Source organism: Melozone crissalis, unplaced genomic scaffold (genome assembly GCF_028551555.1).
Source record: "Melozone crissalis strain CALT ecotype California unplaced genomic scaffold, PUWL_Pcris_2 ptg000007l_1, whole genome shotgun sequence".
Lineage (NCBI taxonomy): Eukaryota > Metazoa > Chordata > Aves > Passeriformes > Passerellidae > Melozone > Melozone crissalis.
In genome coordinates, this window is record NW_026535785.1 from 11265599 (window position 1) to 11293091 (window position 27493).

The following is a 27493-nucleotide window of genomic DNA, read 5'->3' on the forward strand; positions in this document are numbered from 1 at the left end:
CTTACATCAGAAAAGCAGTTTGAGTGTTCTTAATGGCTTTTAAAATTGAATTGTGATGATGAGTCAGAAGAAAGTATAGCTGAAGATGGAACAGAGTCACCATTTGTGTGGTGCTTCCTGAATCATAATTGTTGGCATCAGTAGGCATACATTCAAACCTTTATGAAACAAGGCTTTTTGAAAAGTTTCTTTGAAATTCAGGCTACCCAGGACCAGGGAAATTACTGGAGTACTCAACTTACTGTAGATAGATACTTGCTTTTATTAAACCAGCAGGGAAAAAAAGAAAACTTACTCAAAATTGCAAATACTTCATACTCCATCTACTCTGAAAGAAAAAAAGAGACAAAAGTAGACTTTCAAAGCCATAATTTTACTGAAGGACCTTTAAGAGAATGGCTTGAGAGAAGAATTTGTTGGACTCCTTTCAAGCATCATGTACAGAAGGTTATAAATACTTTGGCTCACTTTTCATCTTTAAGGTACTCCTGAGATAAATGCATTGTAATAAAAAAGCACATAATGACGTCATGTATATGCACTAAAAGTATAGCAGAGATTACTCAAGTTTACTTATTAATGCACTACATTGAAGAGGTGTTGAGAAAGAAAAACACACACTTGCCTAATTCTTTAGTTTCTTTTTTAGTACAATTCTCTCTGGTATAGTATCACATAAATCATAATATTTTTTTTAAAAAGAAAAATAAATTAGCATATATATGCCAGTTTCTCTTCTGCTTTTCTTTAGATCACTAATTCATTTCACTGCAGTCATACTAGTTCTGCAAAAGACTTACTTTGGGCATTAGGTAGGAGTGACAAAAGTAGCTTGTACTCAGGAATTGTAATTCTTTTATTGATGAAAATATTGAAGTTCTGCTTTATTTTCACGATAGTATAAACAGAGAGTATTTCAAAACTTTTCACCAAATAATACTTTGGGGGTGTTTTGCCTAGCCTCAGGGGTTTTTTTTAATTACTTTTTTTTTAATGCTGACTGAGTATGTTCCAATTTACATTAACTTTCCGAGCCAGTGATGTCAAAACAGAGTATTTTGAGGTATTACTGTTGTGGGTATTACTTTCAGAAGGAACTGTGTTGCAAACAGCAGAATTCTTAAAATCACCGCTATTTCCATCACCATTATTTGCCCATGTGCTGACCCCAAGTCTCCCAACCAGTGCAGTGGCTGCTGGAGCACCGGCTGTGCCTCCCACCTGCAGCCAGCCTGCAGCAGAGGACAGGAGAGCTGGGCCGGGCTGGGCTGTGCTGCCAGGCAGTGCCAGGGCCGTGGATCACAGCTCTGCAGCCCTGCAGTGCCTGCTTGCAGTGTGGCAGCAGGACCAAAGCCAGGCTGGGGATCACTTGCTGCTCATTCCTCACTCGTGTAATCTTCCTCTGAGTTCAGTGGAAATGTGCTTTCAGGTTTCATGAGAAGTGCAGGGACCCAGAGCTAGGCAGGGGGGAATAGCTGTGTTCCTATAGCAGAGCAGTCCAGAACCTGAGGGCAATGATCTGTTCCTACACCTAGGAATCTGTTTAACATAACACGCACTTGGGTAGAATTCTACTTTTACTTTCAGCCTCAGTTGAAAGATGTTTGCTGTGCCTGTACACCACCACTTTTCCGTCACTGTGTTGGAGGAATGCTCTGATGTGATGTTGCAGTCTGAAACAGTTTCATTGTCTTTTTCTGAACAATTTGTTTCTCTCAGGAGCATAAGTAATTTTTTGCCACTGATATGGGGTGTGCCTGTGTGAATATTCTGTGCTGCATGTGCCTTAACCATTCCTCTCCTGGTAACAGAGTACATTTTGCAGTCTTTTGCCTTTGGTTAAGAACAGTAGCCATAATGAATATGAAATTGGATTAGGTATGTGACAGTGTATGCCTGTTATCTTTGCTATCGAGGCATTTACCCATTCATACACAGCTTTCTAGAAAGTTAAATTCTGAATGCTCTATGGAAATACAAATATGTATCTGTGCTATGTTTAATTCTGCTCTTAGAGCAAAATACCGTGCTAGAGATGTTTGCTTCAAAGTGTGATTACTTCAGAACCAATATCCTGAATAAGGGTGATCTGGCATGTCCTATGCAACCAGGAGCTACTTGTGCCACCAGAAATATTGAACATAAGATTTCTAGGAATGGAACTGGGAAGATGTTCCTTTCTACATGATGTAGCTGTTGACTGTTTTACAGTTTGCTCCCGATGTTTTTCAGCAGTGAAGAATCATGCCTGGAGATGAAGTGTGGGGCACTCAGCTCCTGAGACAGGCATCAGAAGGGGGACTGAGCATGGGCCCAAGGATGTCTGTCCTCCAGAGAAGGTCTTGCTGCTGTTGTACAGTTAAGCCTTGTATACTTATGTTACCATTGCTATTTTGCATCTGAATGGAGGAAGCTCCATCTGGGGCATACTTTCAGCGGCATGAGAACTGCCCAGGAATCCGCCCTAGACCCAAAAGGCAATCCTCTCCCTGTCACTGGAGCCTTGACTCCAGGGCGTATTTCCATACCTCTTCCTTGCACCTTGTCTGCAGGGCTCAATCTGTAAGGTTAGCTGGCCTTGTGCTGCTTTAGTGTTTTCTCCAAAAGTTCTGTAGCAGACTTTCAGGTCAGCGAAGCTCCGTGCAAGGGAGCAGATACGGCTGGGCTGTGCCTACGACTGACAAAACAAATTTGGTTATTAGCGGGTAGCTTTGACTCATCATCCGGAGACTTTGCGAGTGCGAGGAGGTTTCTGTAAGCGAGGCAGGTTTAAAGTCTTGCTCCTGACAGCGCGTTAGAAAAACCTCGTTTCTTCTGCTACCAACCTGACGCAGCAAGGCAGCGGTGTGAATCGATAAAAGTGCATTATCCCCCCCCACCAAAAAAAGGGCGGAAAGCTGGTGGAAGCGGTGAAAGTTACTCACCTGGACCCTTCCGGGAGCGAGGACAGCCATGGGCACGGCCCGGGCGGGGGAGCGGCGGCGGGCGGGGCGGGGAGGGGCGCGGGCCGGGAGCGCTGCCAGCGCGGCGCCGCTCGCTCGGCACTTGGCCCCGCAGCGCCCGCCCAGCGCAGCCCTGTTGCACCGAGCCCGGGGTAGGCGCCCCCTGCCCGGCAGCGCGGGGCGGCCGCGGCCCCGCCGTGCCCCGCTCCGCCGGCGCTGACGGTGCCCCCGCCTTTGTCGGGCGGCCGCTCCGTCCGTCAGTCCGTCCGCGCCGGGCGCGTGGCTCCTTTGTGTACGGCAGCTGCTCCTGAATGCGGAGGCAAAGCCTGTGGCTTGGCACTGAGCTTTTAAAAAACAACAGCCCTCCCTCCCTCCTTCCCTCTCCCCTGCCCTCCCTCCTTCCCTCCCCTCCCCTCCTCCCGCCGAGGTGGACGGGCATCCAGCCACCTGGGGTCCGCTGCCCACCTCTCCTCTCATCCTGCTCTCTTCTCCTCCTTGTTTACCTGCACTTTTCCGCCGCCTCTTCCCCCGCTGTCCCCGCCGCCCCCCGGTCCCCGCTCTCGGGCAGGCTCGGCGCCCCGCAGCTGCGCTCCCTCGGCGGTTCGCCCGTGCCCCTGCCCCGGGGAAGGCACTTGAAGGTGGATCTATTAAACCTCCCGGCGGTCTCTCCAAGTGGACCAAATCTCCAGCATGGATGTAAGATTTTACCCGGCTGCGGCGGGCAGCGCGCTCCCCGGAGACCCCTCCAACCTGGACTTTGCCCAGTGTTTGGGTTACTACAACTACAACAAGGTGATTATTCCCGCGGGTTTTAATTCCTCGTGCTGCTGCCCGGGGCTCCGTCGGGGCGGGAGGCTCGGGGCTGGGGGATGCGCGGAGCCGGGGGCGGTGCGCCCGCCGCTCTCCGCGGGGCCGGGGGATGCGCAGCCCCGCAAAGTTGCGTTCGGCGGGGCCGGGCGCGGGGCTCGCCCCGGAGAACCTGCCCTCGGGCCGGTGCTCGGGCTGTTCAGTGGGTGCGAGCGGCAGACAGCCGGGAGGAGCTTGGGGAGGCGATGCTGCTCCCCGTGGCCGGCGAACAAAGGCGCGTCCCGGGCGCGCAGCGTTCGCGCTGGGCTCGGCACTTGCCGAACTTTCCCCGGGCGGCTCCCGGCGGGTCGGGCAGAGCGCGGTGGGCTCGGACGGCCCTGGGAGGAGAGCACGGAGCTTCCCTGTGCTCTGTTCTCTCGGCTCAGCACAGCTCTTTACGGCCGGTTCCTAACTAGAGGATTATCCGAACGGGAGGATTATCCAAAAGTGCATCAGCTGCTGGTACAGGAGGGTAACTAGCTCTCCGCTTTGGCGAGGGCTGTCACAGAAGTTGCAGTACCACTTCTGTCTATTCACACCTCTGCGGCATGTGCAGTGTTTGGAGTAAACCTTAGAAGCAATAGTCATCTCCCAGTGTCTTACCTTCATTTACAGAAATATGTTTTAATAATACGGGGATGATTTACCACAAATTACCCAAAGTTGAGAATGACACTGTGACTCACGCTATTTTGAAAAAGCCTTAGCTGTTTGCACTGTGATGTGTCAATAGCACATTGAGCTATTAGCACTGGGCCCTCACACATGCACATAAAGATCCCTTTCACGCTGTGTTTTTCCTGGTGCTATGTTTGTCCAACCTCTGGGGCCTTTTGTGAGGCGCTGTATGAGATGCTGGGGAAAAGGAGGGTGCTGCATGAAGCCTGAACTTGCGTTAAATCCTGGGGTTTTTTTTCAAAACGAAGAGACAAACTTTGCTGAAATTCAGAGAGAGAAGTAACGTGGCGTTCAAATAGACTCAGAAGCCGGAGAAAACTTTCTCCCGGAGCAGTCGCGCTGGCTGGATGCCGTGGGTGTCGCTCCGCGGGCTGATGTCCACCGGGGCCGCTGCTGCTGGCCTCGGGCGGGCGGGGCGCGGTGTCCGGCCCGTGTCCAGCTGTCCGGCCCGTGTCCAGCTGTCTGTCCGGCCGCGGGGTCCGCGCATGCGCCCGCGCTGTGCGCTTTGTTAGCGCGGAGCGGAGCGCGCAGGGCGTGAGGCGGGGATGGAATAAATGTCAGCCCCAGCTCTGAGCGCTGCCGAGGGCTCCGGGAGCTCCGAAATGCCTCGTAAATGTCCGCTGCTGGCCGATAAGCCGGCTAATTTTGGAAACTTGCAGCGCTTGCTGGCAGCCGGCGTGTTTACTGTAAATTTCACTTGTTCTGTGACTTTGCTGTGTTGTGCAAGGCGTGCGCTCAATTCAAGCTCAGGTGCAGGTTACTCTGTAGGCTCTTTCTGCATTTCTTTGGACGTCCAAAATTTTTAATATCTTCTGAATTCGGTAGTTTCTCGTGTCCATTAGCTTGCTGCTAGTGCACAGTTACATATAACCTTTTAACTGTATTCCCATCGTTGTACAAAGAGAACAGAGTGTGCATTCAGAAAAAGTCAAAAGTAACTAACTTTTGGCCTATTCAGAAACACATTTCAGTTGCTGTGCTCCTGAACATAATTTTGGCAAGTACCTCGTAGGCCAGGCTTCCAGTCTGCAGCAGAAAATATTTTAATTAACAGAGTACAGCTCATGATGCTTGTGCCTTATAATAGATATCTTTGTATGCAGAAGGCCCGATCTGAAGCGGGCTGACACACGCAGAATTATGTTGCTGTTGCTGTGAGCTCTTCATTGGCTCAGCTGGCAAAACAGCAACGTGGTGTACAGGTGTTTCAAGGACAGAAGAAGAATTTGTGAATGAGTTCCTAGAAAGGATGGGCCTGACTGTGTTAATCTAATCTCATTTTCTGCATTGTTTATAATCTGCAGTTATAGGAGTCATTGTAAATTTGTGGGGTTTTTAATTATTCTGATAAAGAGAGTACATCTGTTTTGATATCTTGCCTCCCTGCCTTGCTTTCCTTGTCTTCTGTCCTTTTCCCTGTGTTTCTAAGGAAAATAAATGATTGTTCTGTTAGGTACTGAGATGACCAGAAGGCACTGAAAAAAAGGGCTGAAATATTTACTGTGCTGAAGTAAATGTGAGAACTGCTATTGATTTCACTAGGGACAGTATTTCACCTCAAGTCTTTCTGAAACTCATTTGAGTGTCCTGCCCACTCATCCATGCCTGCTTCATTGTTAGGAGCTGAATCCATATTCTCCTTGTGACAGTGACATTGCCTGTGACAACTGCTGGGAAGCAGCGTGATGGCAAGAGTAAACAGACTAGGTGGTTGTATGTATGTGCAAAAGCAGAATTATTTATGTGAAAATATTCTCAAGATCATTAAGACACAGAGTTGATGGCATATGGCCTGCCTGTGGAAAATTGTACCTTGCATCATAGTGTCTAAAAATACCAAATTAAAAACCTTTTAGTGCAAATACACTGCACCCTGTGAGACAATGCTGCCTTCCACCTGCCTGCTTTAAACAGGATTTCCCAGGCCTGCAGGGTTTTTGTCCTTCAGTGGATGCAGCACTGGCAGGAATGTGGCAGACTGACCCGTGAACCCCCAGGCAGCACTTGGGATCTCAGGGTGCCCTGTGAGGAGGGGTCAGGGGTGGGAGGGGAGCTGAATCCTGAGCCCTGGGTTTGGAGCCAGGCCTGCTGAGGAGCTGTGCTGGCCTTGTGCAGATAGCCTTGGCTGGATTCCACCCCAGCTGCTTTCTAAGTGCAACGTTGTGCTTTGAAATTGGTGCTCAGGACTGGATAAGAAGACCTGAGGGTGAGGGATAAGAAGACCTAGGGGTGAGGGATGTCATCTTGGGGAGTTTTGGCGAAGAGTCAGCCTTGAGTGCAAGACAGGTGTTTGAAATGGACTGGTGTACATCCACATCCCTGCCACCCTTGGCAGTGCAGCAGTTTCTGGGAGATCCATTGGGACTCTTTTGAGGAGGTGGTGCAGCATGGCATGCACATGGAGAGGGCAGAAGAGGAAACGGGGGCACAGAAGTGCAGTGATTTGTCCAAGGTTACCCAGTCTGTCACTGCCATAATCAGGGCCACCACCAAGGTATTCTGAGATTCAGTCCAGTGGTTTATGCTGAATCTCATTTGCTCTAATAGGATTACTTACATGTTTAAAGTAAAGCATGTGCTTAAGTGCTTTGCTGGATCAGGGCCACATTTGATAAGTTTTCAGCCCTGATGTGAGAGTGCATTACTTGACCCTGCATGTGTGTGCCTGGTTCAGGATAACAGGGATCCACTTCTGCTCCATGGAATTGCACAAGTGAAACCATGGTTTGCCTGCTTCTAGAAGAATCCTGCTGCAGTATACTAAAAAAAAATTCACCAAAAAGGAGCTATAAAAATTACAGAAAGTTGAAAGAGACCAGCTGTTGTAAAACATTCTGCTTCTGTTTTGAGCCCTTTTATGGTTCTGCAGATGGAGAATGATTTTGGACATTCAGTACAGTTGAGTAGCTTTTCTAAACAAACTTTTTCACTTATTGAGTAAATTATATGTCTTGTACTAAAAATATTTAGGAAACTAGTATTCATCCTGGCATATACATGTGTTTTTGGGGGTTTTTTGGTTTGTTTTTTTTTTTTTTTAAGGAGCTGTAATTCTTATAATGCCATTTGGAAAAAGTGAAAACTCCAAAACCTAAATACATACAGCTCAGTGCTTGAGTTATCATATTAAATTCCAGAATCCTTACTTCATTATTTAGCTGCCTGCATTTTATAACGTTTATCTCTACTACACAGATTGTCCTTGAAGGATACAAATTTCAAACACACATACCTTAATTTAGGCACTACCATACATATGAGATTGTCAGAGCTTGATGTTTTTGGCTGAAATATTTTTCATTTTACAAAGGAAGCTCAGGAAGTTTATCTTGTTCTTCCAGAGGTAAAGCAAAGACAGCAGTAGTTTAGTAGCAGCTAAACTGGGGCTCTAAGTCATTCTTATTAGAGTGTTGTTAGGAAAAAGTGGATTACAGCTATGCAAATAATTTAAAACTACTCTTCTTGCAAATTTGGTGTGGCTCTATATGCATAGGTTTTCCTCTTCTGCAGCAGATGGTGGGAGACAATGGGTGCATGTATGTTGCTAAGATGGAAAGCTCCATGCTCACCCATCAGCTGCCCTGCACATGTGCCTGTTTACATCTGGGCTCTGCTCTGCTGCTCTGTGCTGAGCTCCTGTGGGTGTGTGTCCACAGCCTGACCCTGGCAGAGGTGGCCCCAGCTGGTGGCAGAGGGCCACAAAGCACCAGGCAGCTCCCAAAAACGAGAGGTGTGTAGCACAAACGCAAATACAGGTCGTGTTGGAGACAGCTTAGGTAGGGGATTGGGAACTTTCTGTTCAGTGTCAACTCAGTAAATGATATTTTATCACCAGTACTTTCCACTGATCATCTGGCACACATGGCAAGTGTGCTCAACTGCTTCTTTCCCAGAACAGCCAGCTTCTGCCTTGGATATCTCAAAACCTCAGGACTGTGTAGGCAACTACTGCTAGGGAGCAAAAAAATTCCCAAAATATTTGTCTGTCCAGTCCAGCACTAAAATTGTTGGATATATAATTCCTAGTCCCTGGAAGAGGAAGTGAAATGGTCATATGACTATGTCCACCAGAATGAAAATTACAATTGCATCATCACCCCACCTTGCATTATGCTGCCTTGCAGGCAGAGTCACCCCCGAGGTTTTCTACCATAGCTGAGAGCTGGCTGTGAAACAGGAAACCCCTGTGTGCCACAGCTGGGCAAGAGCTTGAGGTGCTCAGAATGAACACCTGTAATGGGGACACTGACTGGATTGTGCAGTGTACAGTTCTGTTGCTCACATAATGCAGCTGCTATAGTGAATGTACCATTTTCTGGTTGAGAGTTGATTGTATAAAAAAATATACTTTGTAGAAGTCAGTTTTTAGAAATATTTTTTAGGTGTTTTCATTACAGTGGGTTATGGCCAGATCAGTGAGATGCTTGCAGTAATACAGTAATACATGAAGAGTTTGAATGCAATGCTTAGGAGATACTTAGAGTACTTAAGATATGTATGGAAATCATTAGTGGGTGGAGTTTTTAAAACAGTGATGTTTTGTAGCAATCACAACTCTGGGGTGTGTGTGCCATGGACATGGAGCTCCACTTTACACCTGGAGTGAGGAAACATTGACCAAATCCACTGGGATGACAAGAACCTCATTCCCATTGACCAAATCCACTGGGATGACAAGAACCACAGTCCCAGAGTTCCTCCCATAGTACACTACCTTGTACTTCACAGACAGGTCCCCAGTCCAGCCTAACCTTATAATGAGTTATTACAAATTTATAATAAAATCTAAAATAGAAGCAGAGGAAATATCAGCCTCTGTTCTTTGGCAGATACTCAGGAGAGGCTCTCAGTTGTGTGATTCATTTGTTGCAGTTTTGTGCAGTGTCTGACAAAGCAAGGCCAGTCAAACTGTGACCTGTGGTTTGTGCTGCAGCTTTTATTAAATTTACAGTTAATACATGCCTGTGTATTTGTTGAATTCTGATACTCCTTAAAAACCTAAGTAATGCTACTGAACGATGATCAAATTTAAGAGGAGAAGAATTTGTACAGCACTAATCCTACCTCTTTATCTGTAATCACTTTTCCACTGCTGTAAAATTGAGTACTGTTATACAGACCTAATGGTAGGGTTGAATTTTCAAATGCTTCACACTCTTATCTGATAGCTGTGTTCTGTACTGTTACCTGTCTGTGTGATGTATTTATAGAGTGCCAGTCACCACAGTATCTTTGTGATGATTGCTACCAAAATTGAGAACTCTGAGGTGAAAATCTAATCAGGACTTTAGATAACAATGTCACACAAGAGCCTTCTGGTCTTTGCCTCTGTGCTCTGTTCAGATGAAGACTTAGATGAGATCATGCTTGCTGCCATGTTATTCATTTTTTATTTTTGTAACAAGATTTCTATTTCACATCTTTTCCACTGATGTTAGCATGTGTCAAAACAGTCCAAATCCTGTTTTGAATGTGTTCTCTGTGTTTATACCTGAAACAATGTATTCAAAATCACAGGCATTACAGGGCAGCTGAAATATTAAAATCAAAAGGGGAGACTGTCATTACACAGCTGCTTCTGCCATGGGTAACCTTGAATATCCAAACAGATGTTTTCATGAACTTCTTCATTCACTTCATGGTAATGGGCAGATTAACTGAAAATATTGTTTTCATCACATTAAAAATAACTGAGTCTTATGTGCAGAATGCTGAAAGTATGATTGACCTGTGCTGCAGACTGAGTTGTGTTGGCAAAGGTGTGCTACTGAAAATAGACAATGTTAGTTTATAATTGAAAACTGCTTTAAGCAAACAGTTCATCTAGTTTTCAGTTTGTTTGTATAGTTCATGTTCCAGCTCTTGGCATCAGTGTTTGCTGTTTATTCCTGCACAACCAGTTTGCCCAGCAGCCACATTTGGTTGAAAAGCTCCATATCAAGAGAAAAAGAAAAGCAATCCATTCTCAAAAAATGTAAGTTGAAAGTATCCCTTGTACCAAAGTGGTTTTTACATCCATAGAAGACCCATCAGTGTGAGCATTTTCCCCTTACTTCCATGTTCATTAAATCAGGCCTGACCTTGTATTTCATGGGAGAAATTTTTATCCATTCAATGTTTTATTTTCGCTGTTTTAAAGTAACAGCCCTTCTCACTGTCTGGGTCACAGAGCCACGTGTTATTGTTTCTGGCCAAAGACTTGTGAGAGCTGAGAATAACGTGGAAAACAGTGGGGTTGTGTCATAGGTTAAAAACAAAGGGTGTTTTGGGGTGAGATGGCAGGACTTGGACTGGTAACCTCTGAAATAAGGGATCAGAGGTGCTGCTGGCTGGGGTGAGAGCTGCAGAGGCACCAGCACAGGGATCTCCTCCCTTCCCTGCTCTGCTTTACCACGTATGTAAGTGATGGCTATGTCAAATCATTGTGTTAAAGCAGCAAATTCTCAGACAGATACATTTGCATTGAATTTTCCTTCTCTACTGTGAATATTCTGAAGAGTTCTGATCAACTGGAGAACCTAACAAAAGGTTGGAAATCCATAAAATTACCAGCATGGTAGGATTTGTGGAAAATGAAGTCTATGTGCAGATGGCTGAGATCACTTGAGGCGAGGTGTCTTCATCTCTCCCTTTGATTTCCTTAAGAAATTTTGTCAAGAGAAACTCTGCTGTGTTTGGCATTCCAAGTGGTTATAGTTAGTATTGTAATTCTCTGAGCAGTTAATATGAGAGAAATTAGATGGGGACTTAAGATCTAAATAGCTTTAGACATCCAAGTAAATAAAGTCTTTTTTTTTTTTTTTTTTGTTTTGGGGTGGGGCTTTGTTTGTTTCAGGTTTTTTTTGTTTTTGTTGTGGGGTTTTTGTGCATTTTTTGCAAGGAAACAACATGAGCTTTATGAATCATCCTTTCTGTCCCAATGGGACAATGCCTGTATTCAAAGTCACTGAATTATATAAAGGTTTGTAGGTTCAGGACATACTTAAACACCTCAGTATTGATTAACTGTCTAATTTTGATAAGAAAATGGTGTTAAAACCATGCAAAAATCAATTGCTGAATGTTGGAGTAGCTTATTTTCAGAGCAGATCATATTTATCTGCCGTTCTTTTTATGCTACTCTCTTCATGATTGTAAGGCTTACACAAATAGTTGAATTTGTGAATGGTTGGAGATACTGTATTTCAGTACTTATTAATAATAAAATTTGTTATTAATAAAATGCTTTTGTTAAACTATACTTTTATCAGTAAACTGTTTACCTGATAGAGGATTAACAGTCCTCTATTTACATTCTTTAAATAAATAAGAATTTTATTAGGCAAGGAAAAATAATCATTTTGTTTGCTTTAATAGGTTAGTGCTGTTACTTTTGTGGTTTCCTGAAAAGCACATGGCTGAAATGATGACTATAATAGGTGGTGGCCATGTAAATATGGGGCTATTGTGCTATTGATCTTTTGTAGCAAAAAACTTGGTAGCTGTGGTTTCCTACCACAACCCAACATGGTTCTTTTTTCTCCTGTTGTTTTGCGTGATACAGTTTGAAATATGTAGTATTTTAAAAAAGCCTATTCTATACATGTGGTAAAACGCCCAGAGTTTTACGATGCATTCTCTGCTCTTTTTCACAGCAGAACTTTTAGTAAAAACAAGACTGATCTCAAAACTACACTGGACCATAGATGTAAATACACTGTGAGGTGCAAACGCAAGAGCTTAGTATAGATTTGCACTACAAAGCAATCATGAGAGTAAATAATATGTTTATGCCTATGTGACTTTCTCTGTGGTTTTATGGGTGTCCAATTGCTGTGTTGCAAATGGTAAGATGAAGTCATTTGTATCAATTTATTTTGTCCTTCCAAATAATTTGCAATTTCAGGATATTGTTAAATAAAAGGATCTAACAGATGCTTCTGCTGTCCATTCCTCCTGACGTTTTTAAATCCTACTTAGAGCTATCTTTATGCTCCCGTGGTGGTGCAGCTGAGACCCAAGGAGAGCATGTGAAGTGGTAAATCAGATGTTATGTCACACAGGGCAGCCAGGCTTCCTAAACAGTGGCTTGCATCACTGCTTCCACGATAGAGACCTACCTGCTGTTTATGACAGAGCAGAAGTGCCTTTGTTTCATTCTCATACTTCTATCTAAGCCCCTTTTAATGTAATAGCTCTGTGCTGGGGTCTTGGATGATGTTGTAAGGTGCATTGGGTGTTGTGTGGCTTCTGTAATGGTTTCAAGGATGTGACAAGCCCTCAGTCTCAGTTCTCAGGGTTGTCTCACCTGGGTCTGCCCCAGCACTCTGAGTCAGCCATCCCTGTGTGTCGGTGGCTGCGGGGCAGTGGTTCAGTGCCCGCTGCTCTCCCTGGCCTGCTGATGGAAACAATGGTTTGTTCTGAGATTTTCCCTTCCTGCAGTCAGCTTTGTGGGTGCCTTTGCCATTCCTTGGGTGGTTTTCTCATCTCCTCATGGCTCTGCCTTGGGCTGGCTGATGGCACGTACCAAACACCTGACGTCCTTGGAGCCACCACAGCTGGGACAGAACCTTGGTGTTTGTGCAGCTCAGACTGAATTAGGTGAAAGACAGGCCTAAATATGACTCAGAGTGATTAATCAGAGATCATATGAAAGGAAAATATCTTCATGAAATACCTACTCAAGCAGGCAAACACACAGCACTTCGGTGCTGTGCATACACAGGTGTGTGGTGTGTCCAGTGTGCAGCCTAGAGATCAATCTTGCTCTTCTACCTGTAATTCTTCACAACAAACAGCTATAGAACAGTAGTGTGAGCTTCTGTGTTTATTTTGCTTCAATCTGCAGCTATAGCTTGCCTAGTTTAAGTTGAAAACTGTTTTTCTAAATTTAGTTGGCAAATAACTTGTGATAGGATAGCAGCCTTTTTCTGTCTTCTCTGCTAGAAAGTGTTTGAGAGTAGGGATGGTGAAGATTGGCTTTGACTTCTATCAGCACAAATATATTGCTGGTGATAACATATCATAGGAGTATGCTGCCTATCTCCTGTATTCTTGTCTCTAGTAAATAGCAATTTTTCAAGAGAGGTCTCAGAATTTGCCCTTCTGTTAATAGTCTGGTGGAGAGTTTACATACCAGAAAAGAATCCTGATTCTTCACTTGATAACATATTAAAGGGATTGTTTATTTGGTTTTTGTTGTTGTGGGGTTTTTTATTTGTTTGTTTGTTTTTGAGGTTTGTGTTGGGTTTTGTGAAGAAAATTGGCAGCTATTGCTTGTAATACATGCAACTAATAAATGTGAAATTGAAAACGTGACTCTTGGACAGTCACACATTTTTAAAGCTCCGACAATGTGTATTGGTTTGCTCCAGTTCTAACACAGTTCCAGTGCTTGGGAAATGTGGGGAGGGGCCCTTTGCTCCTGCACAGTATATTTACATTGGGATACAAAGATCTTCTTTGGAGATCATGGGGCTCCTTATGATGGCTTGTAGCATTTGGATTGCTAACTAACTGAGTTCCATTATAGTGCACTCTGCATCATATTCCCTGTCATTTGTGTGTTTATGCAGAATTATTTCTAAATAGAAGCTTTTAAGGTTATTCCATCATGAGGCATAAGTGAGAGACAGTGATAAAAAGCTTGATTTATTATGACTAACTGCAGGTGAACACTGTTATTATGCCTCATTCTCAGTGTTTCTGTGACTCAAAAAGGACTCCATTAAAATACCATGACGTCAATGGAGTATTTTAAATGCATATGAAAGGATAAAGTCTAGAAATCATAATAGTAAAAGTATCTATTCATATACTTTTAGACTAAATAAAGCATTTGTTGATCTTGTGAGTTTCATTTATTCTCCATGTGGGTGAGACCTGGTATAAAGGATACATTTTGCTTTCTGCTCCCCCAGATGTAACCTTTTTTCTTGTAAAATAAATGTGAAAGTAGAAGGAACAATATCCATGGAGGAAAGTTATTCTGCACCTTCAGGCTCATGAAATCAGATTGATACTTTGCAGCTGCAGTGAGTACAACCAATGCACCACCCATCTGACACAGAATTTTAACAGTGAGAAATCTTTGGTCTTCTTCTTTTTAATGATTTTTTTCCCCCAATTCTTCTTATTTTGCTCATTCTTGGAGTTTTGCTTTATCTTCCACACTTCTGTGGTAGGAAGCAGTCTTTGCATTATCTGTTGCCAAAGGAAATGGCCATTTGTTGATTTAAAAGGATAGAAAAAGGGATGTGAAACACCTTGGGGACAAAGAGGGAGTAGTGCCTTGGGAACACTGCTAAATATTTACAATTGGAGGATCAAGTGTTTTCAGTCTCTCTGAGTTCTTAAACTTCTTTCTTTTGTTGGCAAGAAGCAGGAATAGAAAGGGGTAAAAATACCTGTTATTCTCATTAAAAATTTTCCCCTAGATTTTAAAGAACTGATCTTTGCTTCTTATTTGATCAAAGGAAAGAGGCCAAGCTCATCTTTGCTTCTTGGTTCAGTTTGTTTATGGCACCCAAACAAAGGAGCTTGTATCTGCATCTGCAGCTTTTTTTCCCAAAACTCAAGTATCCAGGGGTCTTTGAATGCAGAAGTAAGAAATAAGAAGATTTTAGATGATGAATCTCAGTATGTATGCTAGAGCAAGGCCAGTTGCTTATTGATCACAGCTACTGAAGTTTTCCCTGTGAAGCTGATTTATGTTTATCTCAAAATAAAATAATCAATCAGTGAGACAAACTGAACTTCATGTAAGAACTGATTTAAAACATATTCAGCTTTTTCTTTCTCATCCTTACTTTGTAAGAAAATCTTCTGTGGATTCAAAAGGAAAGGGTGCAATCCTGTTCTTGCACATAGGAATGTACTCTCTTTAAACAAGAGAGTTGTATCTGCTTTTGAATTGAGCTTCATAAACTTGCTGGGAAAAGTTCAACTCACAGGGTGTATTTTGAAATAGTGGTTTTTGGGCACTGGACCACTCATTTCCTAAAAGGATAAAGTCAGTTCTTCGTACCTGCTGGCCAGACAAAGGAGTCAATGCTGCTGCTGCTGTGTGATGTGTGGACAGGCTGCAGTGTTGGTCAGTGCTGACTCTGGCTGGTGGGAAACACCTCTTCTGCTGGGCCTCTCATCCTCACCAGAACCAACATGTTTCACTGGTTTTGTCTGTGCTTTTACTAAATAAATGAATGATTATTATGTTTTCTCTGGGTCAGACACCAAACAAAAATGAAGGAAAACGCTACATTCAGTGGAGAAGGTGTAGATAGTCTTCATGTCTGAAGCATGAACTGACACACAAAATTGTAGGTCTGGCAGAAAAGTTTAGGTGTTTTTTTTTTTTTTTTTAATAAGTGCCTTATACTGGAGAATTTATTTTTCTTACAAGAAGAAAATGTACGAGACAGTATCTATAGCCTAACAGTAATAAAGGAAAATGCAGGGTGAGAAAGAAAAGAGTGCTGTTCCAAGCATGGCTGTGTAAACCCTGGCCATGAGTTTAGACTGAGAAGGGGAGGAGAGCCTTTCTCTCCAGAGGGCTGAGCTGCTGAGGCAGCCCTTGCATAGGGAAGGAGCACTAATCACTTTTAAGGTTGATGCTCAGAGTTGATGCTAAATGTCATCTCCTTGGGTGAAACACAGGCCATGGGGTTGGCTGTACTTTTAATCTTGTTTATTGTTATTCTTTTATGTTTCATCTTTACCTTCCTAAATGTGTGATACTGAATTTGTGTTATGCACTCTGTGAGTCTTAGAGGGAGTCTGTGAGACTGGACAAGGCCACCACAGATGTGGTAGTTACTTACACGCTTAATAACAACTTTGAGTATTGCATAACAGCTAGTAAAGAAAATTCATGTCTGAAGTCTAATTATGTAATGGAAAACAATTAGAAATGAGATTTATAGATGGTGGGTAGTTATCTTGTATCTCTTAATGAATGTGGAGAGACTATTCAATCCTTCCTTCAGAAGTGGTGAGCTTTTCCTTGGTGGTGATGAGTAGATAGTAAAGGGGAAAGGCCTTTAAGCATCTGAGGTGGTGGAACAATCCACATCTGGAGCCTTGACAATCTCTAGAAGTGTGGTATTAAATCATTAGATAGTTTATCTGGATGTGGGTGTTTTGCAAGTGCACCTCAGGTAATCATCTGCTTCCTCACCTCCATGCTCTGCTAACTGGTATCTGCCTCAGGTTTTGAGAACACAGTACTCCCAGGAAATATGCTTTGTGCTGGATCCTGTGGTGTTCATTTGAATTATATTTTTAGTTCAGTGCACCAAAAAGAAACAACCCAGCATACTAATTTATCTACTCTTTTAGGGAAATTTCTACTGTCCTCTATTGCCGTCATTATTATAAACATCATATCTTTCTAATTGATGTAATAATTTTGTTCCCTGTATGTCCTTTTCCAGGCCTGTTACATGATAGAAAAATGGGGCCGTGTGTTTCTTCATTTTAAACAAAGATTATCTGTTGGCTTCTTGAAATGGTCCTCTGGTTGGAGTATATAAAATTGAAACTTCATCCAAGTACTTTTCTTTGAAAAATCACATGAAATAAGGGTAAAGCTGCAGAAGTTGTATGTCAACATGCAGTATCTTGAGAATTCTTCAGCTGGAGTGGAATCAGTTTAGTTATTGTTTCCAGCAGAGAGAGCCCAAGTGTGTGGCACAAAGACCTGGTAGATCTCAGATCTCTTTGAAAGCCTCTCATTCATAGCCCTGGAGATGTGACACACTGAAGTTTTTGGAAGGGATCATTTGGCTGAACTGGTTTTGTGGTTCAGACTCAAAAATCCTGCAGATTAATCTCAGAAGTTCAGAAAAATTTAACAATAGTAAATATCTGCTAGTTCTGAGGTTTTAAGAATTAGATGGCTCCTTCTCAACAGTGGTAGCCTCATGTTTAGGTAGCTGATTATTTGCATTTGCAGCATGATTTTGTGGGAATTACTGAGCTCTGAAATACAGTGTGAAGATGTGCTGCTTGGTTATAAGGCAGTTTAATTGCAAAAATCTTATTGTCAAATTTCATTGCTGCTAATTCTTAATATGTCCCAAGACAATTATATTAATTTTGTGCTACTAAAATGTGATTAAAAACCAGTGTAGATTTTTTTCAATAAGATTCTAACTTTGTCTTTTTTGAAGAGTAGGTTGAAATAGTTGAAAGGTAAGCTTTAAAGCAGGTGATTGTAGCTGATGTAGAAGTTTTCTTCAAAATCTCAGTTGGCCAAAGTAATTATTCTTCCTACTTTGGCTGCTAAGTACTAACAGTGGGATTTTATTTGTTTATGCTTGTGCATCAGAATGGGTAATGAAGTGTTTTATCTAGTTGAAAGAAAGATTATTTTTCTTCTTAAGTGGACTTTAGAAAAGGGAATACCTGGGGCTTTTGTAGCATCCCAGACCCCTGAAGCTCCATAACAAAGCATTTATCTTTGGCCTAATGCATCAAACACTGATTTTGGGGTACTGGTTTGAGAAATACAGGCTGGGGTCTGGCTGGCAGGGAAGCACATCTCAGCAAGGACCAGTGGTGGACAGAAACAGAAAAACCTGCAGTGAGAGCCTGCACAGTGGCCAGTACCTGGCACACTTGCCCTGTGTGGGCAGGGGCTCAGGGACCAGGGCTGGACTAGCCTGGGGAAGGAGAGACTTCAGGGGACTTGGCAGCATCCCCCGTACCTGTGAGGAGATGGGGCAGGCTCTGCACAAGAGTTCATGGTTGGAGGTTGAGTGGTAACAGGCGCAAGCTGAAATGAGAATTTCAGGCTGGATGAAAAGAGGAAAAAATCACTTTGAGGATAACGGAGTATTGGAAGAGGTTGCCCGAAATCTTTGATGGTTCTTAAGACCAGAATGAGGAAAAGCCCCAAGCAAGAAGTTCCTCAGTTTGGTGTGGCTGTGCTTTGACCAGAGCTCAGATTAGAGATCTCCTGATGCTCCTTCCTGGGGCTGCACAAGGTGAATAGGCAGCAAAGATCAATTTGATGCTCCTTGCACTGTTGTAGAAAAACAGCTCTGGAAGGGTGGCACTGCCTCAGCCTCTGCTTGGCAGGGCCCTGCAGTGGGAGAATGAAACACTTGTTCCACATCCAGGATAACCATCCCTGCTCTGCTGGGATAACCATCCAGGATAGCCATCCCGGATAACCATCTCTGCTCTGCTGGGATAACCATCCAGGATAGCCATCTCTGCTCTGCTGGGATAACCATCCAGGATAGCCATCCCGGATAACCATCTCTGCTCTGCTGGGATAACCATCCAGGATAGCCATCTCTGCTCTGCTGGGATAACCATCCAGGATAGCCATCCCGGATAACCATCTCTGCTCTGCTGGGATGATAACCATCCAGGATAGCCATCTCTGCTCTGCTGGGAGGAGTTGGCTCTCCAGGGGCAGTGAGCTGGTCACTGTGACCTGTCAGGCCATGGTGATTTGATGCAGCTGCCTGGATCCCCCTGCCTTTGTAGATGCATAGTAACTCATCCTAAAACAAGCAATTTTTGCTTAGCTCCATGCAACTTTGCTGTAAGGGATTTCTAAAATGGAGCCCATCAGTTTGGTTTGGCAGTGGTTACAGTGTGGAAAAAAGTGTGTAAAGACTTTATTTGAAACTCCAATCTGGAATAGGTGTCGCTGGTACCCGTTAGCTTTTCATATATGTGACTTGGCTGTTGCTTCTATAATAAAGTTTTAGAGTTTCTTCTTTTCTTCTTCAGAATTCCATCCACATGATAATTCAGTTTTTATTCTTTATAGTACTCTTTAGAGAAATTCATCTAAAGGAAGGTTGTTCAAACATCAGAATTTCCTAGAAACCCTGTTGCTTTTGATACGCAGAAAAACAAATCACAGTGGCAGCACAAATTTGGAGATGTAAGGTAGTTTTCCTAGAAAATAAAACTTTATTGTGCACAGCATTCTTGGAAGAAGGTTTTTGGAGGAAGCTTTTAACTTTAGTAGATGTTAATTACTGTATTCTACATTTCTTCTTTCTCTGTAGCTGGTGCCAGGTGCTGGTTGCATGAACTGCCGAAAGTGCCCATGTGTGAGAGGAACAGGGAATGTGCTGAACTTTAAAATCATACATTGGATAATTTGATGTTTTTCAAAGTCCTAGTTCCAACCTAAATCTCCGTGGTATGTAATGGTACCAAAAATGTTCATTGTAGGATGTTTTGGATTTTACATTTAAGGCACTAGAAAAGGATCTGACTTTCAGAGGTTAGATGTTATGGTTATGGCAGTGAAGTCTTTAAAATGTCACATGCCCAAACCCCTCCCCCAGTCACCACCTGTATTGTAGTAAATTAAACCTTGACTAGTTAGTGCAGTCTGAAATCATCATGGAAGTGAATCACTACAAGAGAGTGGCCTAATGAAATTGCTTTGTTGGGCAGGAAAGGACAGAACCTAAACACTGAAATGGGAAATAACTCATGATAGTCTTCCAAAACTCAAGATTTCACTAAGACTTGCTCCAACAATTGAAAGGAGTAGTAGGTTGAAGAGAAAGTATCACCACCTTCATATCTTAGTACATTTCAAAGAAACTTTTTTATTCTTAGGGAAATATTTTGTAATATTAATATCACATTATAATATAATATCACATCGATTTATTAATCAGAAGTAATTAGCTTTTGGAGTTTTAGAGACATTAGTCACAGAAATCACATACCCTAGAGAACATGGAGCAGGGCTTCTTACATATGGCAAGAACATGGTGCTGCCTGTGTGGAAATGGGGCTTTCCCTGTGTTCTTTTGTATTAGTTAATAGAAAACCTCCTTGAAAGAAAAAGGATACTCATCAAAGAATGCTTTATGAAACAGAAAAGGAGAACTCATAAACCCTGTTGGATTCCAAGAGTTATTACATTTTACATCATATGCAGTTTATTTTTCCAGATGCCACAGTTAAAAATAATGTATTTTTAATATTACTTGAAGGAGTCTACAGATTCATAATAGCATGTGACATGTTAATATCCTCTGTGACATCCTACTGGTCATATCCAACTGTGATAAACAGTTGTGTGTGCTATAAAAGTGACATCTATTATAAAAACAAGGATAATGCAAAAGGATACAAACAATCTCTTAAATTTGTAAAGACTGTTGCAAATCTTGAATGTTAATTTGAAGAAAAAAGTAAATGCTAATGCTAAGTTTATGCCTTCGGTTAATAGTCTTTTATTCTTTCAGAAAAAAAAATCAAGCAGCTATACTTTAAATGAATTTAATGAACTGCAAAGACTGACATTTTCACTATAAAAGTCACACTTCATTTAATGAAGTAGTTAAATATTGATGCTATATTAAAATACAGGCTGAATAAAAATGACAATATGGTTTTTAAAGTAAGAATTTGAGCTGTTTTTTTCTTGTTATATTGAAAATTTCATGAACTGAGAAAAGGGAAATACAACAGAATATTTCCATAATAAACACAAGGCCCTTTGTTGAAATAACATTAAAGTTGAAAGACTCAAACCTATAAAAGAAAAGAAATAAAGTCACCATACTCTTAACTTGACATCTTTGTACTTAAACACTGAATGTTTAAATGAGTGGAACCTACAGGATTTTCTAAAATTTTCAAAAATTCTTGGAAACAAAGACCTGGGCTACAGTTGGTACGTAGAAGGCCTAGACCTGTGTTTATCCAGGATCAATAGCTGAATTGAGACCAAACAGGATCACAGTATAAAGTAATTGTGCCTTAAGTGCTGTGATTTTGGAGACAGTATTGTGGTCAAGCTACATTTCCTCTGCTGTGGCTTCCACACATTTCAGTTGGGATAGTTTGAATTTTCAACTGAATTTTTACACCTGCACTTTAACTTTGACTAAAGGAGTATTGCTGGCAAGCATGGCTGAGGTGTTTCCAGCTCCAACACTTGGATGATGGTAAGGGAAAAAGAAAACAAGAATGAATCCTAGCATAGATGTGAATGGGACCAGTGATTGAGTGATGGCATGATTGTCTTCACTTTGATGGATTGAATTATGTTGTAATGTACTTCATAAAGCTGTACCAATTCTGACATCAGGCTTCTGTGTGTAGTGAAACACTGAGGATGACATCTTGGGCTTGTGGAAGTCAATGGCAAAACTCACATTAATTTCAGCCCTCTGTAATTTCATTCTCAGTAGCTGACTTATAAAACAATGGCAAATTGATTTAGTACATTTTTTTTCCCCTTGGGAAAGAGCTCTACTCTATGTAAAATGATTTGTCTTTTGACTTTCATGCTCTTACTCTGAAAATATGAATTTTAATTCAGGATAAATACAATCTGATTTCCTTCCCTTACCTGTGAGCATGAAAACAGCAAAGGTGATAAAAGAAAGTGGAGCTATTTTGAAAGTGGTAGGTTGTATGTATAGTTACATACACAACTGCTAATTGAAACTGATGATGAGGAAGGCATTTTTCCAGTGGAAGGCTGTTGAATTCTTTCTGTGACTAGCAGCTTTTAGGTGTGGTCTCTACACATGTTAGTGGAAATCTGGTTTAGGTGCTTGGGTTTTTTTTCTCTTTACACGCAAGCAGTTTTTTCCTTAAAGCAAAAACAAAGAAAACACTGGATTCTGAAGTTATATAAATGTATTTGTATTTGGGATACATGCTGTATTTGTGTTTATGACAGTGATCTTCAAAATTCTTCCTAAGCTGCTACATCAGCATGTAATAACACAGTTATGTGTCCTGGTATTTTGGCACAGCAGGCTCTGAAACGTGAGCTACTTAATAGAACATAAAATTTTGTAGGCTATTACATAATATCAGTGAAATTTACCTAGAATTAATAGAGCATTGAGAATTTCTTCCTCCTCTAGACATCCTCCCAGAGAATGGAAGGAAATGGATGTCAAATACATGTTTATGCTCTTCATTGTCTTAAAGGAGCTCGGGTTCTGCAATAGCTGTGGCTTTGGGTGGCTGATCTGCTTCCTGCTCCCAAGGAATAGGAAAGGGTGAAGCACAGCCCCAGAGAGGAGCATTTGGTGGCATGTTTAGGAATCTGTGTCCTTGTGTAGGTAAATCTTCAATGGAAGAATTGTAAAAGGTACTTGAGAAGGGACTCTCAAGTTTCTGTGCTGCAGAAATTCAATAGTTATGTATTTGAGTCATAATAGTAAAACTGTGGCAGTGCTGCTGTCTTTAACAGTTGTATGGGGAAAATGTTTTATTAAACACTAATTTCACTAGTTATTTAAGAAGTAGCTGGCTTTGCACACATTAATCTCTTTTTCTTTTTAATTCAAGGTTGATGGTCTAGGTCTTACACATTGTATTTATGAATAGGGCACTCAATAACTATGCAAAATATCTATTTCTCTCATGGGAATCTGTGCTTTGATATATTCTGATCCTTATTAAATTTAAACAGGATCAAATTTATACAGCTTTGGCAGAGATTTATTAAAATACACTGAGTGGACAGCTTGTGGGAGTGCAGTGTGCTGTAATAACATATGCCTCTTACCAGAGAATAGTAATTATTGAGAATCAAATAAATCTGTAGGAGGTTAAGTATATATGGAAAAGATATCAATTGTAGTTTTCTACAACCAGACACAAGTACTGTCTGAAGATTTGTTGCTGTATAAAGAAGTGAACCACCTTTATAAAATCCTAAATATTCAAAATGTCATTTACCAACAAAGCTAATGTTCATCCAGTCTTCTAAAAATGTTAATGACATTTGCTCAGTAGCATTAAATTCATTATTTAATGCTCTTCATCTGCATAAGAAGCTATTCACATTTATACCAAAGACTTATTAAAGGTAATTGAAAACTGTTTGTTACAAAGTTCTGTAAATTTCTTTTCTTAATCTGAGTCATCATGTCCTTGGAAAGGAAAATACAGAATAATGGTTGCTGATTAAATAAAGAAAAAATAAGGTTTAAATATTTTATATCATGTCTACCATTCATTCATAGTTTGGCATTGGTTTGTTTAAGATTGGATTTAAATTATTGTGTGTGATAATTTCACTAGGCTGAGAATTGAAAAGTTTATAGGTGTGCCAGGAAAAGTGGTAACTTCTGGCATAGCTTTGGGTTTGATGAAGCTGCTGTTATTTTGTGATACAATTCTTTGAAATTTCAAAGCTGGAGACATGTAAAAATAATGATTTTTCTCACTAAACATTGAAAAAAGACAAACCCACCATCAGGTGCGAGGGCAAACCCAAATATTCCATTCATCTGCACTGCTGCTATGGAGAAGATTCCTGACTAAGGTTAAAGAGAGGAGAATTGGGTGGAATGTTCTAGTGTGGGTCATGGGGAGGTTGTGCTCCAAAGCACAGCAGGCAGGGGCTCAGGTCTTTCATGGTTTGGTTCTTCCAAACAATTTTCCTTTAGAAGACCATAAAAGACATTTCTTTGGTGCCCCCCTGGTTCCTTCAGTTACATGTGGAATTTGCTACTTGTACTGATTAAGTCAATGGAAAATAGATTTGCTTTTGAAGCAGGAGTTGAAAATCTGGATTTTGTGCTGCAGTAATCAGTAATAAGCCCTTATCCTGATTTTTATGGGTTAGGGATGTTTGAAAGGCAGCAGGATCCAAATAGACAGCTCTGGGTGTGCATGGGTGTGAGGCAGCACTACAGTGACCTTTGGGCTCTGGGCTTTGCTAGTTGTGGTTTAAGTGAATAGAGCTTCATTTGGACTGTTCTACTTCCATTTCTCCCTGTAGCATGAAAGATGTGCAGTAATTTCAGCAGGAAATCTATTTCTGAGGGTTTATTGTGTGAAGAGAGTGACTTTTTAAAAGAAAATGCATTTAAATAGAGATTATATTTGATTTAAAACTACTACCATCAGAATTCCTCTGCATTTTATTATGAACATCTAGTAAAAGCTGTCTAGTTTCTTGGTAGGAAATTTAAAAGATATTAATTTTGGTAAAACTTTTTGTAAGTCTTTATGCTTGAACAATTGTATCTTTTTTTTTAAAAAAAAAATTCAGTTACACTGATGTGGATGTGATATAAATCTAGCTCACTCCTTATCAAATTCATGGTGGTTCTTTTATTAGTCTTTTGTCCTGTTCTTCTTTCATCCTACATTTCCAAATGGAGTTTAAGATTTTTCTAAGTAAACTTATGAAACCTGATTACTTCAAGCTAGGAAGTGTATTCTCTTAAAACAATAGATGTTCTGTTTCTGTTCTTTACTGTAAGTGAAGAAACACTGTGTATTTGTTAAAATAAAAGGGCATTTGGGTTCCCATCACATTTCAGTTGTCCCATAGCTGTGTGACCTTGGGCACTGTTTGTGGTGCCTGTTCGTCCCTCAGTGACTTGTTCTGTGAAAGTAGAGATGATGATGATGATGATGATGGTATATAGGGACCTGCTGGTAGTGCTCTGAAGCTCAGTTCCTGGCTGTTGCGTTGGGTCCTGCAGGCATTTCTACACTTTCATGTGTATTATAACTAGTATAATATATTTTGCATAATATATTTTGGCATAGATGAGGCATATATGTATATATGGTGTGTTTTATCAGCAGGCTTCAGCACAATCCTGTATTATTATAGTTCACCAATGAGGCATCTTCTGACACTACTGAAATTTTTGTTTCTGTTTGTGATTAGAGTAGAATAAAGGTGTAAGGAGTAGGAGAAAATTCTTTTTCTTAAATCCCCAGGTGTTTTGACTCAGAATGTTTATTTCTGTGGAAAATTTTCATGTTTAAGTCTGTATGGAGTCAAGTGATTGTGGAAGAAAACTGGGAGTCGGATGAGCTGCAGCCCTAAGAAAATGTTCATCTTGTCTGTTAAATATTTATAGGTCATGCTCTTCATTGTCTAAGCCAATTCAAGAAAACACAGTGTTTTGCAACTGATTCCTGTTGTGTTTTCTTTGAAATATACTAATTTCCTTTGGTGCAATATAGATGAAGATTTATTTGCTTGTAAACAGACATAAGACAGTTTCTAGCTTAAGCACAGGAAATTTATTGTTATAAAAGATTGCTTTATTTGTTAATAGAGAGCAGCCACATTACACTGGTTTGTATTTACATTTATTAAATTTGATATGTGATACAAAAAAAATTAAATATTCCAAATTTATAAGGATGCTCACCTCTTGAAATTATTTCCTCTTTTAATTTCTCAAATCAAACGTATAGAGAAAAACTATTAGGCTATGAATTTATTCATTCATCACAGTAAATCAGGTTGGCATGGTGGCTTATAAAAGATCTTCATCTATATTGATATCTTCAGGGTCAAATAGTCATATTGCTTCTTACTTTGAATTGTTGCTGCTGGCTATATGCTCTACTACAGGCCCTGATATGAGGGAAGATTTGTGATTGTATTGAGGGGATTATTAAGGATTTAAAAAAATGTACTTTTGCAATTTTGACTAAGATTTATCTTGACTGCAATAGTTAGATGTTTTGTGTAAAGCAACAATAAATTTTGTTTGGAGATGTAAAACAATTTATGTAATTTATGTATGTCATGGGTTTGTGTATGTTCTATGAAGACAGTGTAAGCTAAAGGCAATAGCCTTGTACTGTTGGAAGACAGCTAAATAATTGTTCTGAAATGTCAGTGGCTGTGACATTCCAAAAACACTGACATTCTCTTGAGTGATGTCTATTTCATCTCAGATTCACAATGATTAATTAATAATGCTGAGCAAGTGAAAGTTTTAATTTGAAGATAACATATGAGGTACAAGATATTAATTGCTCCAAAGATAACATGCTAATTAAAAGGTTTATGCACAGTCATCTAAGGTTAACTGTGCATTGAAATACTTGGAATAGAAACCTAATTATAGTCTCCTATCTGAATGCTGCATTTTTTGCAAGGGTAGCATCTTTTGTGCTTTCTGATTTGCTTTTCCTGGGGAAGAATTCTTTGTGCAACATTCCTTTTGCAGTGAAGGTAGTTCAAAAAGGAAACAGGCACTGTAAGCCAAGGATTTAGAGCAGTGTAAATAGTTCTGTGTTGAGTATTAGTTCCAAATGCAGTTGGGAAGATTGTCTCCAAACAAAGTCAGTTTTGAAGAGAAAACACCAACTTCTCGCATTGTAAAACAAGGGAGTTTTTCTAAGTGTTAGAGACTTCATATTTAGATAAAGGAGTGTGTCTGGTGTCTGTCTCCTGGGCCAAGCTCTGTCTCATTCTCTTCGCAAAAAAGGGAAGGAGAAAAACGCAACTCCTGTGGCTCTGCTATGATTTATTCTGTTGCAGTGCAATTTTCCAGCACAGCAGTTTCTGCTGTTCCTTCCTCTGTCCTTGCCAACCTTTTGGAAGTTTCAGCATCACCTTACCCAGCTGACAGGAGTGAAAGGAGAGCTCCTGGCCCTCTGCTCCTGGCCCGAGGACAGCCCCTGTGCCAGCATTTACATATCCATGTAAACAGATAACACGAGTCATGCAAGTGCCATGGCTTTAGAGACAAACATCATCTCACACTGAACGTGCATGACTTCTTATGTGCTCTCCTTGCAGGGCTGTGCAGTGGAAAGAGACATTTTTGTTCTTCCTAGATTAACATAATGCCAGCAGCTTCACACCAGAGTAAAATTAAGTGGTAGTGAAGTGAGTTTGGAATTCTTACCTGCATGAAGTAATGGCTGTGGACATTGGCTGTGGTCTCTCACCAGTGTTAACTTTCATTCTTTGTTGGCTCGAAGGGAACAGCCATTCTTAAACTCTATAAACTATTTATTACATTCACTAACTCAAAGTGCAGAGGTAGTATCACTTTTATTTTAAATCATCAAGTTGAATAATGGAAAAAAGTCTCTGTTCAAGAGAATTAAGCAAATATTTAAAGAACATAAGTCTTCAGTCTTGGCTTTCTCCAGTCCTACCATAAGCAGCAGTTGCTGCTCAGTGCATATATATATATGTATATCTATGTATACATGTATATATGTAAATATGTATATATATACACACATATATATGGGAAGATATTGAATTGCACATGAATACTGCATGTATAGCTAAGATAGCTTCATATTCCTTTATA

At 41.0% G+C, this 27493-nt stretch overlaps 1 protein-coding gene across 2 annotated transcripts in view; it reads left to right on the top strand.

Moving 5' to 3' along the window:
* Nucleotides 1-3189: 3189 nt before the first annotated feature.
* TOX3 (TOX high mobility group box family member 3) overlaps nucleotides 3190-27493 on the top strand; it is a 74113-nt gene continuing 49809 nt past the window's right edge. For both annotated transcript variants that reach the window (XM_054296331.1, XM_054296333.1), the window contains exon 1: nucleotides 3190-3734. In XM_054296331.1, the coding sequence (XP_054152306.1) occupies nucleotides 3633-3734 (102 nt within the window). In that variant the 5' untranslated portion in view covers nucleotides 3190-3632. The remainder of the gene's footprint in view (nucleotides 3735-27493) is intronic.